General features: G+C 37.7%; 1 protein-coding gene across 3 annotated transcripts in view; it reads left to right on the forward strand.

The window, feature by feature from the left end:
- Positions 1–16,834, forward strand: part of CNTNAP5 (contactin associated protein family member 5) — a 263,158-nt gene that overhangs the window by 213,005 nt on the left and 33,319 nt on the right. For all 3 annotated transcript variants that reach the window (XM_048953699.1, XM_048953700.1, XM_048953701.1), the window contains 4 exons: positions 756–912; positions 8,665–8,792; positions 8,960–9,130; positions 11,199–11,417. In XM_048953699.1, coding sequence (XP_048809656.1) covers positions 756–912; positions 8,665–8,792; positions 8,960–9,130; positions 11,199–11,417 — 675 coding nt within the window. The remainder of the gene's footprint in view (positions 1–755; positions 913–8,664; positions 8,793–8,959; positions 9,131–11,198; positions 11,418–16,834) is intronic.

A 16,834-nucleotide genomic window follows, 5' to 3' on the forward strand; every position in this document is an offset into this window, starting at 1 on the left:
ACTCTTATCTCCTACCTGAGTCCTTAATCCAGAATGTTTGAATGTCTCACAGAGCATTAATTTGCATTAGCAAATTTCACCCTTGGAAAGCATACTAAAATCCCAATTCCTGCTCCACTAGAAACTGATAAAATTTTTGTTCTAGTTTCAAGAGGAGCTGGATTAAACTCATAGTAATAGATGAGAATTTGTGTTATTTCAAAAGATTTTTGAGCCTTGTATATGATTTTAACGTAAAGATCCCATTCTAAGAGCTGGAATTTACTTCACGACTGGCCAGTTTTGCAAGAAGTCTTTGGTCAATACTGGGTGGTTCAAGATAGCTGTGTAGTGTGATTTCATGTTAGAATTGCTTTCAGTCTCCTTCAGTGATGAGGTCTCTGCTCTAGCATCATGCAAACTCTCTAGAGGTGATGCAGACAGTGATGTTAGGATTGCGTGTCAAAAATCCTTACAGCTGTAATGCACCAAAATTCTCAGGGTCAATCGGCACGTAAGCCTTGTGAGGAAAACATCTGCTCCTCAAACCAAACGGTATTACCATAAAGCTACTCTTTTCCCAACATGTATTCATTAAAATAGAATTTGGGCAAAGTTTATGGTTTGTTATTTCTAAAGTTTGCATCTTTTCTTTCAATATTATTTAACACGTCCATTTCCATTCTCTTTCTCATTCTCAAGAGAATCAAATTTGCTTATCAAATTCTTTCTTTCTCTTTTTCTCTTTTTTTCCTCCTTCTGTACCTTTCATCCAGATGGAATACCATTTGCTTGGTGGGTTGGACGTGCCAATGAAAAGCATCTTTACTGGGGAGGATCACTTCCGGGCATTCAGCAGTGTGCATGTGGACTCGAAGAAAGTTGTCTGGATATGAGATATTTTTGCAACTGTGACGCAGATAGAGAAGAATGGTAATAATTTTCACATGTGTGTGATGTAGTGTCGGTGTGACAACTGCGGGTAGGAAGCAGGGCAAGAAGGATTAAATCTTCTGTTTTTCTATGTCTGGGGAAATCTGAATGGTTTGAGTGTAAACAAATTAGAAGGAAAGTCAAACTAGAATTTGGATTCTGATTTCTGCTTATTTTTCTTCTTTGAACTAATGACATAATATCCGGTTAAAGAAGATTTCTGGGGTGGGTTGTCCTCAAAAACATTTGTTGCTAAATGTCAATTCCAGGGTTTTTATTTTTTTGAAAGTTTCCAGTGATTCAGTCGCAGCACTGCATGAATAAAAGCTATAGGAAGTTGGTGCGTAATGATATGTGACAGCAGAAGTTTCAGGCATAGACTGCAAAATTCAGGTACAGACAGTCAAAGAACAAGAAATCTGTACTATCAGAAGAGCTTATATTTCTCTTACAAAACAGCATATCTATATATTCCTTAATTTTCTTTTAGGTTGAGATCCAAACTTTTTAAAGTCAATGGAAAAACTTCCTTTGGCTTCTGTAGGTTATGCTTCAGTCTCCATAAGAAGTTTTAGACTTATGACACCAAGACTCAAAGCCTTCCTTGGGTTTAGAGCTTTCTTGTGCCCAGATGTTTCAAACCAACAAACAAAAAAAGTCAGAAATGACTTGTCATTTTAAGTCTTAGGCTTTTTTGTTACTCACTGTGTGGCATTTGCAATAAGGCCTCATTTCCAGACAATGTGCTTATTCATCTGGGCATCTTATATCCCCAGAGTCACTTTTCAGTGTCAAAAATCGTAGTTGTAGAGATTTCTGTAGAAGCTCTTTATGTAAATGTTGGTTTATGAATGTGATTTGTATCAGTTTGTTTAGATAGGCTTCACTGTGCACATTGATCTATCTTTTCTTTAATGTTTGGTTACCAAAAACACTTCATGAGGTTTGTACATGAGTATCAAAAGCAGCTGATTTACACAGTTCCTGATTGTGTCATCCACGTTTTTCTTTATTTGGTGAGCTGCTGTTCTAGACTGTACTGTGGTGGCAATCTGAGATTGCAGGACAGTGCACTACAAGATCATAGCAGCCAATGCTAGGTGAAGGCTAAATGCAGTTTTATAGCATTTCTCCTAAGGAATGAAGCCTAAGCAAGTTATGCTGGATGTGTTTATCTCTATCCCCACACAGTGATTTTGAACAGGCAAACACTTTTTCAAACATATTTAACAGAGGAGAAAATTACATATTCTATGAAAAAGTATGCCAGGTTAAGGGGAAAAAAACAATTAAAATCCACAAGAAAGAAGTTAAGGAACAATAAGCCTATACTTAGACGCTCACATTAAATTTTGGAAAACCCTCATGAGACAAGGATGTTACATGTCAGGGTTCATTATCTTGATTGCTCACAGAGTTTCCCGTCTCTCCTAATTTCTTGATGGTATCAGGACACACGTAGATATTTCCTTAGCTAAACTACCCTAGTGTTTGTTGGGAGGACAGATGTCTTTTCTTGGGTTTCTCCTTTTTTTTTCTTTTTTCTTTTTTTAATCCATTAGAAGTCTGGTCATCTGTTGGGTGGTATTCTAAGTTGCAGGTTGCTTGTTTAAAACCTAGAAATCCCAAGATCTTTGAAAAAAGTTTCTAAACATAAGAAATTTCATGCCTTTTGAAGATTACTTTTCTGTTTCTCTGCTTGAACACTGATTCCCCGATATATAATGAGCATTTGAATCTGAAACCTGCTGAGATCTGAACTGTGACTTTAACCCGCTATACATTATCTTGGAAGGTACAAGTAGTAGATGTATTTATTTGCCTTAGCATGAAATAAAATGAGTGCTACAGAGTGGAAAACCAGAAAATTGTTTTAGCTCTTTTTAGATAAATCAGGCTGCTCAGGGCTGCTCAGAGGTAGAAATTCACCAGAATGGCTGAAGCATCCTTCCAAAGCTGAGAAGGCTGAAGACTTTCTTTCCTTAGACTGTCTTCATGCAGAAGAACCTACAAATTTCTCAGAGCAGCAAAAGAAACAGAAAATGAGAAAACAAATCTGAAAGAAGTCCTGAGCCAGGTGTTTGGCAGAACAGAATATGCACTTCTAGACATGCTGACTTTTTAATGACACCTGAGCCCAGCTGCCAACTCCAGTCTCCTGTTTTATGTTAGTCTCCCTGGAGTTATGCCAGTCAGATGAACAGGAATGTAATTAGTTGCATTATATATGAGGAAGGCTTTTGCATTTTTTCCCTTTTTAATTTAAATCATTTTAGTGAAAAGTACGTTTTTCCATCTAGATCCTCACTTCTTGCCATACTGCTTCCAAACTCCAGTATGATGACAGCTAATTCTGTCACTGCAGAACACTAGAGCAGTATTGTGGTATTTTACTAGAGAATGAGAGACCACCTCTGCTGGGGGAGCAGAGGCATGAACTGGCACCCTGACCCCAAGTAAGGGATCTGGGAAGATGCTAAATGTGACCATTCTGTAGTTTATGCGTATCTTCAAAAAAGAGAGTCCTGACTATTGAAAGCTCTTGCTAGTGGATGGGAAAATTTACTGAGTGGCTGCAAGATGAAATAAAAACTAGTCCAAAAAATATTTTCTTTTGCTCTATCACCTTCCCAGCAATGAGAATAGTTAGCTGTTGAAATAAGTTATGTATAGGTGAGCTGGATTTGCCATTGCTTCAAGTGTTTCCCTTAAAAGTGACTAGCTTCCTAAAAGCTATGGACTATTTCAAAAAGAAGGTGTGTTCTTGGTGCAGGCATTACTTGGTTCCCCAAGTAATGTATTTAAGGTATTAAACTGATCTAAAGAATAAAGCATTTATGAAAAGCATGGAGAGTTGAACTATCTTTAGTCCCTTTCAGAGATCTTTAGATCCTTAACTTTCCCACATTGTCTTTCATCTCAAGCAAAATTCTCTTGCTTTGGCAGTAAAAGACCTGCTGCTCACCAAGCCTTTCATTTAAATGGGAGGAATCCCTTTCATGTCGTGTTGGCGCATTACTGTTCTGAAGTCCGCTACTTGGATTCTGGACACTGAGACCATTTTTTACTTCAAATGCAACCATTTGATTGAAGACAATCATCAAACCAGATGTATTTCTTGCTGACTGAATTCAATGGCAAACCTAGTGAATTTGGGAAACTTTACGGCTTTTTACTTTGTACAGAAAAAATGCTGTGGAAGTCTTTTGTACAGGAAGTTCAGATGTCTCAGAAGAGTGTGGTGAGTGGGCACTTGTTGATTATGACCAACAATGGATTGGCCATCTTTTACTTAGTTTTCTAGTCTTAATTTTCAAATTACAGAAGTCCCCTATGTAGAACTATATACAAGAAACTGATATAGAAATATCCTCCTCCAGTACCTTCTAGAGCAGACATCTTCACTGGGAAACTAAGCCTCAGTCTTCACATTTCCAAAAGAACACATATTCATTATGCTTTGTATTTGTACAGAGCCGTTGCCAGAACTGGGATGCTAAAACTGAAAGGGCTGAGGAGAGCAAGACAAAGAAACTCAGCTGCTGATGAGCTTGGTTTTGAGAGGTTTTGTTTGCTTATGCACTATCCCATGCTGACTCCCCTGCCTCAGAAGCAGGATAGGCAGCTCCACAGAACACTGCATATAGGCTCATAAATAAACCCTGACAGACATGACCCAGCCTGTATAAAGCTGTCTTGGATATCTGCCTTCACAGCTGCATTTGTCAACAAAGTAGAAAAGCTGCCTGTGGAGAGCTGACTGTAGCAGGCCCCTTGAGGTGATAGGAATCATTTCATTATTATCATTACCAAACTCTCTTTTCCTGTTTTCTAATTCCAGGAGCAACTGCATTTTGTCTTCACCAGTTACATACGTTCATGTCTGCTGCTGTTCTTTATTTAATGGCCTTTTATGTTATTTTACTCAAAAAAAAGCATTTTGGATGCATCAGATAGGCAAGATAGTAACTAAAATTTATTCCTTTGTATTATGATCTGTCCCACACAACATTCAAACCTTGCTCTGAGGGAAACCTGTTTTTCTCGCTCATTCGTAATCCTGTTCATTGACATCTGCTGCTGATAGTATTCTTTTTCCCAAATACACTCTATTCATGAAAATCTGTCCTGAATATCTGAGCAACTGAAGCTCAGACCCCACCAGAGTTTTCATTACTGTACAAAAAGATAACATACCAATAGGGGGTCGTATAAGAAGAAATTACATTTAGTGGCACCGCTGCTCTGCCATCTGTTTGAAAAAAATAGGGAAACAGCTTCTTTGAGGTTACCAATTTATGATAGTTTATGCTGTCAGTATACCACAGAACGGTAACTTTTGGAGTACCCTTTTATTACCATGCAGGAAAAAGAAAAATGCTATCAAAACAGTTATTCATCATTTACAAGTAGGACTACCTGTTCTGTGATTGAATGTATGCAGATGCTGCACTCTCATTTTTGATATTGTTGCATTTGCAATGAATATACTTTTTATATGAAGAAAATTTGATTAACACTTCTCATAACTTATTGAAGAAGTCCTTTGCATTTTTAAGTGTATATGAAGTGTTAAAATGCACCTATGTAAAATCTAGCTTAGGGAAGAAACACAAAGTTAATGAATCTAATGAGGTTTTGTTTTTGTTTAAAATAATTTGTGTGCATGTTGTCCTTCAGATGCTTTCTAACCTAATGACAACACCTTTTCCTCGAAACCTGAAGTAATTTAAGGGGAATCCCCACACCCTCTTCAGTCCAAAATCTAAACGTTTTGTCTAAACTCTGGAGTATTTGTTGTGCCTACAGGAAATTATTGTACAGGTACACAAAGCTCTCTTGCTCCTCTCTCAGACGTGATAGGCTATGTTTGTGAGGCTGCCATGATGCACCACTTAAGGAGAAAGGAATCATGGTGCTTCACAAGCAATTGAGTTTGAAATAAGTTCACTTTAAAGAAGACTGAGAATTAAGACACTCCAGCTGCAGCTCCCATAAGGCAATTCATAGTGTCTTCAAATCTCTTTTTTGACTTCTTTAGCTGAAACATGCTAGGTGTTGAATTTTGCCCAAAACTCACCATGAAATAATGATAATAATAATAATAGTAGATATTTTGTTTCCATTATTAAAGCATTCTCAAAAGGTTATAATAAATGTTATGTCTGCTTATATGAGAATATGTATTCTTCCATAAGACTTATTTTCCATGTTTGAGAGAGTAAAATACATAAAATGTGCTTTTCAAGCTTTCAGAGGAACTTGATTGAGTTTCCAAGATGTTACCATAGAAGTGATGATTTTTATTAGTTATAGAATATTTTTCTTTCTCACAGTTGAGCCGTGCTGCTGGAGTTGCAGTAACATTGGCATATAACTAGCAAAAATTCTGAGTCATAAAGTTCGGTATAAAAGAACTTCATGCAATATAACGGAATATCTAATAAGCAATGCAGTTCTCAGAGATGTGGAATAGATACCTTTAAAATGTCACCGTTTTCTTTTTTTTTTTTTTTTTTTTTTTTGAATCTTCAGCAGTAGCTGCAGGAAGACAGTGATTTTTACTGCAATACAGATCACTGCTAGTCAAAAGTTTACATTATTTTTTGAATTGAAATGAATTTGCAGGAACACCCCATGAATGTATGGTGAAAAATCTTTTTATTTTTTAATGTAAATGCCATCTTAGTTATTCCTGTGTATACTGCATATTTTATGTGCTCTTTCTGTGCGTCTTTCTGCCTTTCTTTCATTCATTCTGCCTACTCTTCTTCCTTCCGTGCACACAAAAACCTCATTTAATTACCCTCCTAAGAAATGCAGATCAGCTTTTGTTACAACTGTTTCACAATCTGCTGAGAGCATTTGCGTTAGCTTTCAAAGGTTGATGCAGTAAGCTATATGGGAATGTTTATGATAGACCTTAGTAGAGAGATTTAGAAACCATGTATTTTTGATTCATACATGGTACCTTTCAGTGTTACTCTTTATTGAATGTATCTCTCTGCTTTCAGTAGAGTGGGAGTTTCATCTTTCTGCACTTTGTAATTAACTGGATGTCAGACACCACCTGAAGCAAAAAAAAAAATGTTAAGTTTAGAGAAAGTAACTTTACTTTACTCCTTGGAATTACAAGACAACTAACTGTGCTGCGTGCAGTTAGAAACAATGAAAAACAAATGAAATATTTACAACCTTTATCAAAGAGATGAAAACGCCCCTTCTATTTCTTGTAACATTAATCAGAATAGGGTACTTAGCAAAGTAAACACCTGAGGTTGTGTGTCACAGCACAGCTGTGTTGTTCATTTTGATTGTTTCTTTGCTGAAATGCCATCTCTTCCCACAGCTGGAACCATAAGGAGGGGTATGTTTGTGGATGGTGGCATTCTGAGCCACATAAAGCTAATCTGGGAACCTGCTTGTGGCGTCAGACTTCTCAGCAATGGTTTCATTGAAGAAGGGAAAGCTATTTCCTGAGGCTTTCTTTCTTAATTGTGTAAAAAAACAGAGGCTGTAAATTTGGAATTACTGTTATCTTATATCTGGTCATTCTTGCTGTGCCCATGTGCACCATGTAGTCTTAGACCTGTGAGCATGTGGGTGAGAGCAGACCCTGCATACGGGTTGTTTGGATCTGCAGAGCTGGGGTTCCTTTTTCTCCAAAAATACGGAGATCTGGTTCAATGGTCTGACAGGTCTACGTGCCCAGATTCACAGCAGACTTCATGCCTGAGCAAAAGAGATGAGAGAAGAAAAGCTCGTCACTGTGGAGATGAGATGTAATCGCACTTGTCTTTCCATGATCAATGGATAGAAAAATATCTCCAGAGGGTATTTCAGCTCTGGTAAGGTCAGGTTTGGGTGCCTGAGGGACTCGTTGAAGTTCAGGAAAAAGGGTGGGATGAATGCTCATCTGTACACAGAGCCAAAGCTACTGAATCATTTCAGGGACCAGAGGGCTGCCATGAAATGTCATGCGTCATTCTGAGGACGATGGTTTCCCCAGGGCTCTCAGACTAAACAGAAAATGATCTTCTCATTCCTCTTCCTTTTTAACAGCCATGTGTAGGTTACAGCTGAGCAATAAACACTGCTGATACAAACAAAAGGCTGTTGTTGGGTGTTACAGTAAATCAGCCTTTATTGTTTCAGTTGCTGAACAACAATTTCACAGGTGTGTACTCACTCTGCCAATTCAACCACCTTCATAGTGTGCTGAGTCAATTATGTGCTAGATGTCTTGAAGCTGGATCAGACATAGTCTGGCTGCCCATGCTAACAGTATGCTGCAGCTGGTATCTCATGTTCCCCTGCTGCTAGGACAAACCATAACGCCAGAAAAGTGCCATTATCTGTCTCTGGTTAACTTAACAGGAATGCATATTGAGCTTATATCACATCACAGCAAATTCATCCTGCTGAGGAAACCCACTAGGGTTCGTTTTACATTAATGTCCATCACACAGAAGAACAGCACTCTACCTCTTCTTTACCATCATTCTGGACACTAAAACACAGCTAGAGTTTATACCATGTCAAAATGCAGCATCTTCACAGGGTCAGCACTGTGTATGAGAAAAGAGCACAATCGTGCACATAGGTATCTTAAGCAATGGATGCTGGTCACAAGTCTTCTAGGTAAATCTGTAAATGCCTTAAGTAAGCATCTTTCAAATATTGCCTTCTGTGAGGAATGCTGGGCATCTGTCTGTGCTTAATGTCTCTTTTTGTTTGTTTATTATAATCCAGGACAAATGATACCGGCCTCCTTGCTTTCAAAGACCATTTGCCCGTAACTCAGATAGTGATCACTGACACAAACAGATCAAATTCTGAGGCTGCTTGGAAAATCGGTCCTTTGCGTTGCTATGGAGACAGTGAGTACTAGCTCTTCTCAATTTCCATAGGTACAGAATGTTCCCATTTTTGTGTTTTCTTTTATTTCATTTTTTAAACACATCTCATGAAAGACATCTTTCCACATGCAGCTCACAGCTGCTGTCCTGTGCCAATTAACTATAGAGAAAGGGGGTTGTGTTTACAGGGCAGTTCTGGAACGCTGCTTCCTTCAACACAGAGGCTTCCTACCTGCACTTCCCAACCTTCCATGCTGAGGTCAGTGCAGACATCTCCTTCTTCTTCAAAACTACGTCTCTCTCTGGAGTATTCTTGGAAAACCTTGGGATGAAAGACTTCATACGAATTGAAATAAGATGTAAGTTTCACAATGGAGAAATTACAATTTGTTTTCCAGTTTGGCAGGAGTAGAGAACTGAGAGGGATATTTTTTCTTCTGTCATGGGGCAGTTGGAAGAGGTTGGCGGGGATGAGACGTAAAGAGACTCATTGATCTAGACTTACTTCCTCCTGTCAGTGTTTCCCTGTATAACCTTGGTCAGTTCATATCACTTTGTGATTCACTACGTCTTTCCTAAACAGAGAAGTGATTACATTTACATGATTTTTCCCTATTTTAGCTAATTAGAGGAAGAACCACTTGGCAGATACACTGTAGGCTGTAATTTTATTTGAGAGATGAAAAATTTAATACATATAACTCTTATAGTTACTTTTATTTCTGTGTCAATGATATATGCAGTGCAATGCAACCTCAGTGTTTCAGATGAATTTGATTGTAGGGTACAGTACTATGTGAGTGTATGAAGGACATGGTGCTAGCATGGAGTAAGTCATTCGCAGCAGTCATTCGTAATGGGCCTTGAATGCTCCAAAATCTATTAAGTGACTGCAGTATGACTGCAGCTTAATGTGTAAAAGAGACGATAAGGAATATATTTAGTGAGTAGATTTACCTCATTCCACTTCTGATTACTTTTTATTAGTGGCAAAAGGGAACTGTGGTTTTGACATGAAATATTACTTCTGTTTTCTGAATTCTGTCAAACTTAGGAAAAACAAAATGAGTGCTATGCATTTTATAATATGCTTATAATAACCCCAACATAAAATTTAATATAACGGGGCCCTAAGGCCCTTTGATTCATCAAACCAATGATAAATGTCACGGTGTGTTATCACAAGGTAATGAGGTATGATTTAATGCTAACTGCGCATCTAAGTCCTATTTGGATGTACTTTGGTGTACTGCATTTTATTTGCAGGGATACGGAAAGAAAAATAGGCATTTTGGTATCAAATATGACAAATACTATGAGTTACTAAAAGGATTGTTTAGTGAAAGCTTTAGTGTATATGTTAAACCTGTGCTTCCCAAAAAATGACTTACTTTAAAGTTTGGGGAAATACTTTTCTCTTAAACATACACTTCTCATTAGTAGTTTTATGTTGTGTTTCTTGCTGCCAGATGGAATTTGCAGCCTAAAGGCCTTGTATCAAGGAAGCTCCACAAACCAGCTGCTTTGAAAGGAAATGGCCTTTTTAGCAGATGCAGGGGCTCAGAATAGATCTTTGTCTATCCCTATGGAGTGTTTCCTAACTTAAGTGTCTAAGAAGTGGCTTCCAAAACCAGACCTATCCAATTTGTGGGGCTTGAAATAACAGGTTTTTATGAATTTTTGATCCTCAACCTTGTGATTGTTGTGCGGTCTGTGGACCTTATTCTTTCTGATGTCTTCAGCATTATAGGAAGAGGGAAAAATAATAGAACAAGAATGCTAAAGAGTTCTGGCACCCATTCAGGTGGCTTGCAGCGGAGTGAGATAACACTCCTTCTTATGACTGTTATTTTTCGTGTTACCACTGTGTTTCTAGGATCCTTGCTATCTCTGGACACCAATTAGTGATTTTTTTAATCTGTACGTCCCTGCTCCTTGAGTCAGGCTGATTCGTGCAAACAAATGCTTGAGGTTCTCTTCTTATGGTTCTTCATATAGAACCATAATTTTGTTCTTGTTAAGTACATGTATTTTGAATATTTAATCAAAAAGAGCTCCTCCTTCATCCTTTCCACCGTATTAGCATTGTTTGTTCAAATACTTTTTGTGACGTTAGTACAGAATTTGACATTTTTACTTCCAAAAGAGAACAAATTACAATTTGTAGTGCAGCATGATTTTTCTGTTTAAAAAAAAAAAAAAAAGAAAAAAGAAAAAAAAAAAAAGGGTATCTGCGGCCAAGCTTTGTTACATCAGAGATCACACAGTGAGGCCGCAGATTCACATTTACATATAAGCTGCTGGGTAAGACGTGGGAGGTAAATACCGATAAAAGCTAATGGACCCTATATTTATGTAGGATTTCTTGAGGTCAAAAGCACTATTTAATTCAGACCGTCACTTTCTCTTTGTCTCTGTCTACTCCAGCCCCCAAAGAGATCACCTTCTCCATAGATGTTGGAAATGGCCCCGCAGAAGCAACCGTGCAGTCTCCCACACCCCTGAATGACAATCAGTGGCACTATGTCCGAGCAGAGCGGAACCTCAAGCAAACCAGTCTCCAGGTGGACAACCTCCCTGAGAAGGTCCTGGAGGCACCTGCAGAGGGGCACTTTCGGTTGCAGCTCAACAGCCAATTATTTGTAGGTACGAGCCATTTAAGAGCTTCAGCAGGTGTATGCAATATTTCTATGTTCATACTTTGGTAATGCTGCTATTGTGTAGCTGAGCTCGGGTGTGGTGAACTAATTCTACTGCCTCCTCTTTCCCTCCAGCACAGACTACATAAAGCAAACCCAAGCTACTACCTACACTTAGCACTTGCCAAAGAATTCACTCTTTCCTCTTCTACATTACCGATTGTGTAATTTACTGTAGGAAATGTGATCCATCTTTTGTTATGAAACGTAAAAGGCATGCATTCAAGTAGGTTACTGTGAGATTGCAAAGGGTCGTCTTTTTAAATATCCAAACACTACTTTTCTGAGTAGTTTGCACTGTGGTGGGAGTGGGTTGTAGCCCATTTCTTATTCAGAGCCATGCAGATAATTACAGATTCTTTCCTTAAAACAGATTCTCATATTTGACTGAAATGCTATACTAAGTGTCAATCTACCAATTAGTTTTAATGAAATTTACCTGCGTATCCACATCCTTTGAATTAAGAAGATTTTGAGGCATTTAAGTTAGCTATAGCGTACAAGTGCAATCATTTCTGGGCTATGAACAAAAGGAAAGAGTTTGTTAATAAATATATATATGCAGTTACATCAATGGCTTTCCCTCATAGCAGTTGGTTCAAATGTTCTCTGATAAAACTTGGCTGAAGAACTCACTTATTTTCCATTAAGACTTACAGAGCAATGTTTCTGCTTTCAAGTGAGAGGCAAAGTCTGGAAACAGTAAGGATGAAAAGCTAAACACCTTAGAAACACCAGAGAAATTTAACCAAGGTACTGTTTGCAAATAGAAGACATAGGAGTATTTATTGTGTGGACAGAGTTTTGCAAAATTTTAGTCTACTTCTTTGTAAAGGAGTAAAAGTGAAGGTAGTATCGTATGTCATTATCAGAATGTGACCTAGCTGCTTCCTATCTCACATCTGGAAAGCAGTATCTGCCTATAAGCTTTCTTCTCTGCAAAATGAACAGATTACTTGAACCAACTTCACAGTGACTTTAATGTGGTGTAATCACTGAATTGCATCATGGAAATCTGGGGTAGTTAAGGACCCCCAAAATTTGAGAATTGTGCCAACAGAAACTTTTATCAGCAAAGACAAATGCAAAGCCCTGTACCTGGAGCAAAAGTGTCATTCATCCAAACAAGCTGGGGATTGATTGGATGGGTAGCCACTGTCCAAAAAAGGTCCTTTTGGTCTTGGTAATTAAGTGAATTTTAAAGTGTGCCCTTGCAGAGGTGAAGACTGACCACAGACTGGACCAGTGAACAAAGATGTAGCCCACAGGCTGCAGCAAAGGAAGGAAAATAGTGATCTTCACAATGAGAGCAGTGCAGCACTGAAGCAGAGAGACTGTGGGATCTCCATTCTCAGAAACAATCAAAAGTTTCTTGGAAGAGGCCCTGAGCAAACATGATCTAACAGTGAATGTAGCTGGGTTTTGAAGAAGAGGTTGGACTAGTTGATTTCCAGCAGTGACTTCCATCCCAACCTATTTTCCCTGATTTTACTTAATATTAAAAAAACTTTACAATAAACTCGGTCATAGTTACTTCTCAGCTGAGGGATGAAAACTTTTCGCTGCACAGTAATTTGATTGCTGTTATCCATCCACACTTTTACTGAACTCTGAACAAAAGGTTCAGTAAAAACTGATGCTTTTAAGAGTTAAATGTTGGCCCTTAAATCTACCACAGAAAGCCTTAATGGAGGTCAAAACTGTCTGTAGCCATCTGAGTTTTTCTAAGCGTGAACAGAAGAGATGGAAACCTGAACAGTCTTTTCATTCTAACATTGTCCCCGGGTCCTTCAGGGAAAGGTGGCAGAAGTCCAACAGTGCACAGATGTGGAGTCATTTGTCTCTACTGAAGGTCTCATTCCAGTCTCTAATAGAAAGCAATTGATTTAATACCTGAACCACAGCAACAGAATTTTATCCGATCTGAAAAATAAATGCATAAACAACATTGATTCTATTTAAAAGGACAGAAGCAGCAACACATAATATTATTCTTCTCTCCCCCTCTTAAGTCCCCATAACAACATTTGTTTTTGCAGCATTATGCATACTGAGAGTGATTAAGGAGTTTCCACAATCAATATGCACATTCTTAATTAATAATCTAACTGACATGTTTTGCTATCTTAAAAATGTTTCAAATATACTTTAATCTCCTTGTTTCCATAGTAGAGTTAGCTCCTCATTAAATATAACCTCTTTTTTTTTTTCTTGATTCTTCTTCAGAATCAATTCATACATTTTATAAATCTCATAAATAAAGCTCAGTGTCAAGAATTAATTCAGTTTATTTATCTTTTGGAAGGATTTATTGATCCTTTGAGTGAAGGAACTATATTAGTATCATGTAGCATTATGATGATGATTGAACGGAGACTCACTGTAGCGTTCAAACTATGGTCATTTTCACATTACTTGAGAGCCATCGGCGTATGTACAGTATACGTGTGTCAGTTTTGTCTCTATTCATTTGGGGAAGTCATATACAGTAGATCGCATGTGTGAGATAAATTTGGACTTTTGTAAAATTTGACTATGGGGGCAACTGGCATCTAATATAAATTTAAATGAGTTCTGCTAATCTGGATCAGCTAATTCCTCATCAAGCATTTCTACCTGTCTTCTGACCAAGCTGTTTAGTTCATTTTGCTCAGATTTTTTATCTTAACCCAAGAATCAAACACCTTTAAGATCATGTATAACTGAATGATTTTGCTCCTTGCGTTTTGTGTTCATGGTGGTTTTATTTTGTTTTAAAGTTGGCCTGAAGAGCAAGCCAACTTTCACACTTTCTGTAATTTACTGTGAAGAAAGTTGAACAGAAGCCTTCTCCGGAAATCTTAAAAAAGCTGTCAATTATAGGCAGCCTTGGAGGTGTGCTTCATTTACTTCTGATTCAATGATACTGAAGTTCTGAGCAAGTTAATTGGCCTTTAAATATTTCCTAAGGATTGGAGTTAAGAAGGCCTGGCTTTCCTTGGAAGTGTATGTTGAGATTGACCAACTTTGGGAGATTTAGGGTTTGCTGAAGATTTTCCAACAACTAAGCACATAAAAAGATTTCTCTTTTATATGTGTTAGGCTCTTTTATGTCTACTAAGGGCTGAAATCACACTTTAGTCTTACTGAACGGAGATTGTAATGCCGTTTTGTATTTGCCTTGCTACTAGTTTTTGTGAATTATGGGAGAACATTATATTCTCTCCGTTAAATTTGGAAAAGGAATTTAAAAAGACTGGATTCAGAGATAAAAATAAACCACGTGTATGTAAGTAAGAAACTAAATTAAAAAAATTCAAATCACAATAAGGGTCCAGTCCTGGATGGAGAAAATACTGATTGTGAGTTAATGCAAAGACCCTGGACACTGCTAGGCTACAAGTCAATTTTCAGCTTGCTCTTGTGTACTTCTGCATAACCATTGGTGTGTTTAATATTCCTAATCTGCAATTTGATGGTGTAGCTCTGAATGTTACTCATATCTTATTGATATAGAACTGACGTCGCATATCTTAGATTCACAGTGCTGCCTGCTAGAAACTTTCCTCGCTCACCTAAAGGCCTTGAGTTGCACAAAGTCGCCATAACTCGTTATTTTTATGCTAATGCAGCCACAGATATTTCTATTTTAGAGCTTATACAACACTGCAGGTTGAGAAGTTCACACCAATTTTACACTGCCTGGAAAGATGCACTCACGTGATTTTTGTTTACCCAAGGCCTCTTATATAGATCAGTACTGTATGAAAGGAATTGATAGAGCTGTTTCAGATTCATACGCTCATACTACTCTGTTTTGCAGAAATGCTAGAATCACTTCTTTTCATACCATCTGTTCTCCATCTAGGTCTGTCCTGACACTGTTCATTACTCAGATATGGACTTACATCAGTGTTCTTGACTATTTTGCATTTTGCCAGGCTGGCATCTTCCCTGCATATCTGTCTTGGGGATGTGTTCCCCCTTAGGGGAGCAGAACCTAAGCATTTGCTCCAGCTGAGCATGTCAGCATGCCACATGCTGTGTGCAAGAAATCATCAGTGCCTGACATTACTGTAATTCCACTGCAACAATGATTTCTTTCACATGTTATTCAAAATAAACCACAGAAAATGGGCTCTTCCTTTCTGGACTTACCTGGACTCGAAATAGAACAGTACAAATCTAATCTCTCTCTTTTAACTCCCTCTCACCCATAGCAACACAATATGACTAGGTTCAAATTCACAATTCTTTTTTTTATTCCATCACTTCCTATAAAAGTCAGACTATATTCTGTACAGTTTGAGTATATTAAAATATAATTTCTCTCAGTTAAAGGAAAACAGTTATGCATAGTCATTAAGAGTAGATTCAACAGAATATGTACAATTAACTTATTTATTGTGCAGTTAATTCTCAAGGCACTTGTGTATTTATCTAGAAAGCTTTTTTTCTATGGCTGCTCTCAAAATAATTTAGAATAAAAACAGTCTGCTTAAGGCTAGCACTGGCACACTGAGTATGTGAAAGACTTCTGAGATAGAATTCTGTGTGCGTGCATAGCGAAAGGAGAAATGAATTTTCATTGCAGTATGTTGAGGATTACTTAAAATCAAACAAGTTGAAATGTTAAAGCAATCTAAAGGAGTTGGAAACCCATTTCTCACTTTTTTCAGAGATTATTTGGAATTTAACTGCTTCATACTGCTAATCCACAGCAACAGGTTGGATATCCTTGCACCTGGTTATATTTCTTCAGTTAAATTTTAAAAATCGCCATACAGAGAGCAAATCCCAAACAAATTTACAGGCTATATAATGTCATCTTGACCAAACTATGTGCAGCAGTAGGCCAGTTTGACACAAGACTCGATCTGAACAGAAAGGCTAAAATCCTTCCTTTTTACAAGGACATTACTAAAAATTTTGTGTGATGTATTTGGTTTTGAAACAAAATCTCCAACAAAAAGGGTCAGGTGTGCACAATGCAGCAAATGCAGAAGGCCCAGTTGTTATCTTCAGGGGGCCTGAATATAAGTGAGCTAACATTTGTTTGTCTGGAGAGAGTAATCGGCAAAAGGAGATTGTGAACATATTTGTTTCACTGTGAAGGGTACCATAAACTTAGTGTAAAGTAAGTCTCTCACACATTCACACATCTAGAATTTAGTTATTCTAATTCAGATCCAGTATTTCAGCTATTAGCGTAACAGATAGAAAAATATGTCAGAATAATATGGCAGAACAATAGGGTTTTGGTGAGATTGCTTTTCAGACTGCTATTTCATTCTCATCATTCTCAGAAGTCTGCTTTAATTAAACAATTTATGAGAGAACAGATGCTCTTCTGTAAGGACTCATCAAAAGATCTGTTATCTCATG

Source organism: Lagopus muta, chromosome 8 (genome assembly GCF_023343835.1).
Source record: "Lagopus muta isolate bLagMut1 chromosome 8, bLagMut1 primary, whole genome shotgun sequence".
In the NCBI taxonomy this organism is placed as follows: domain Eukaryota; kingdom Metazoa; phylum Chordata; class Aves; order Galliformes; family Phasianidae; genus Lagopus; species Lagopus muta.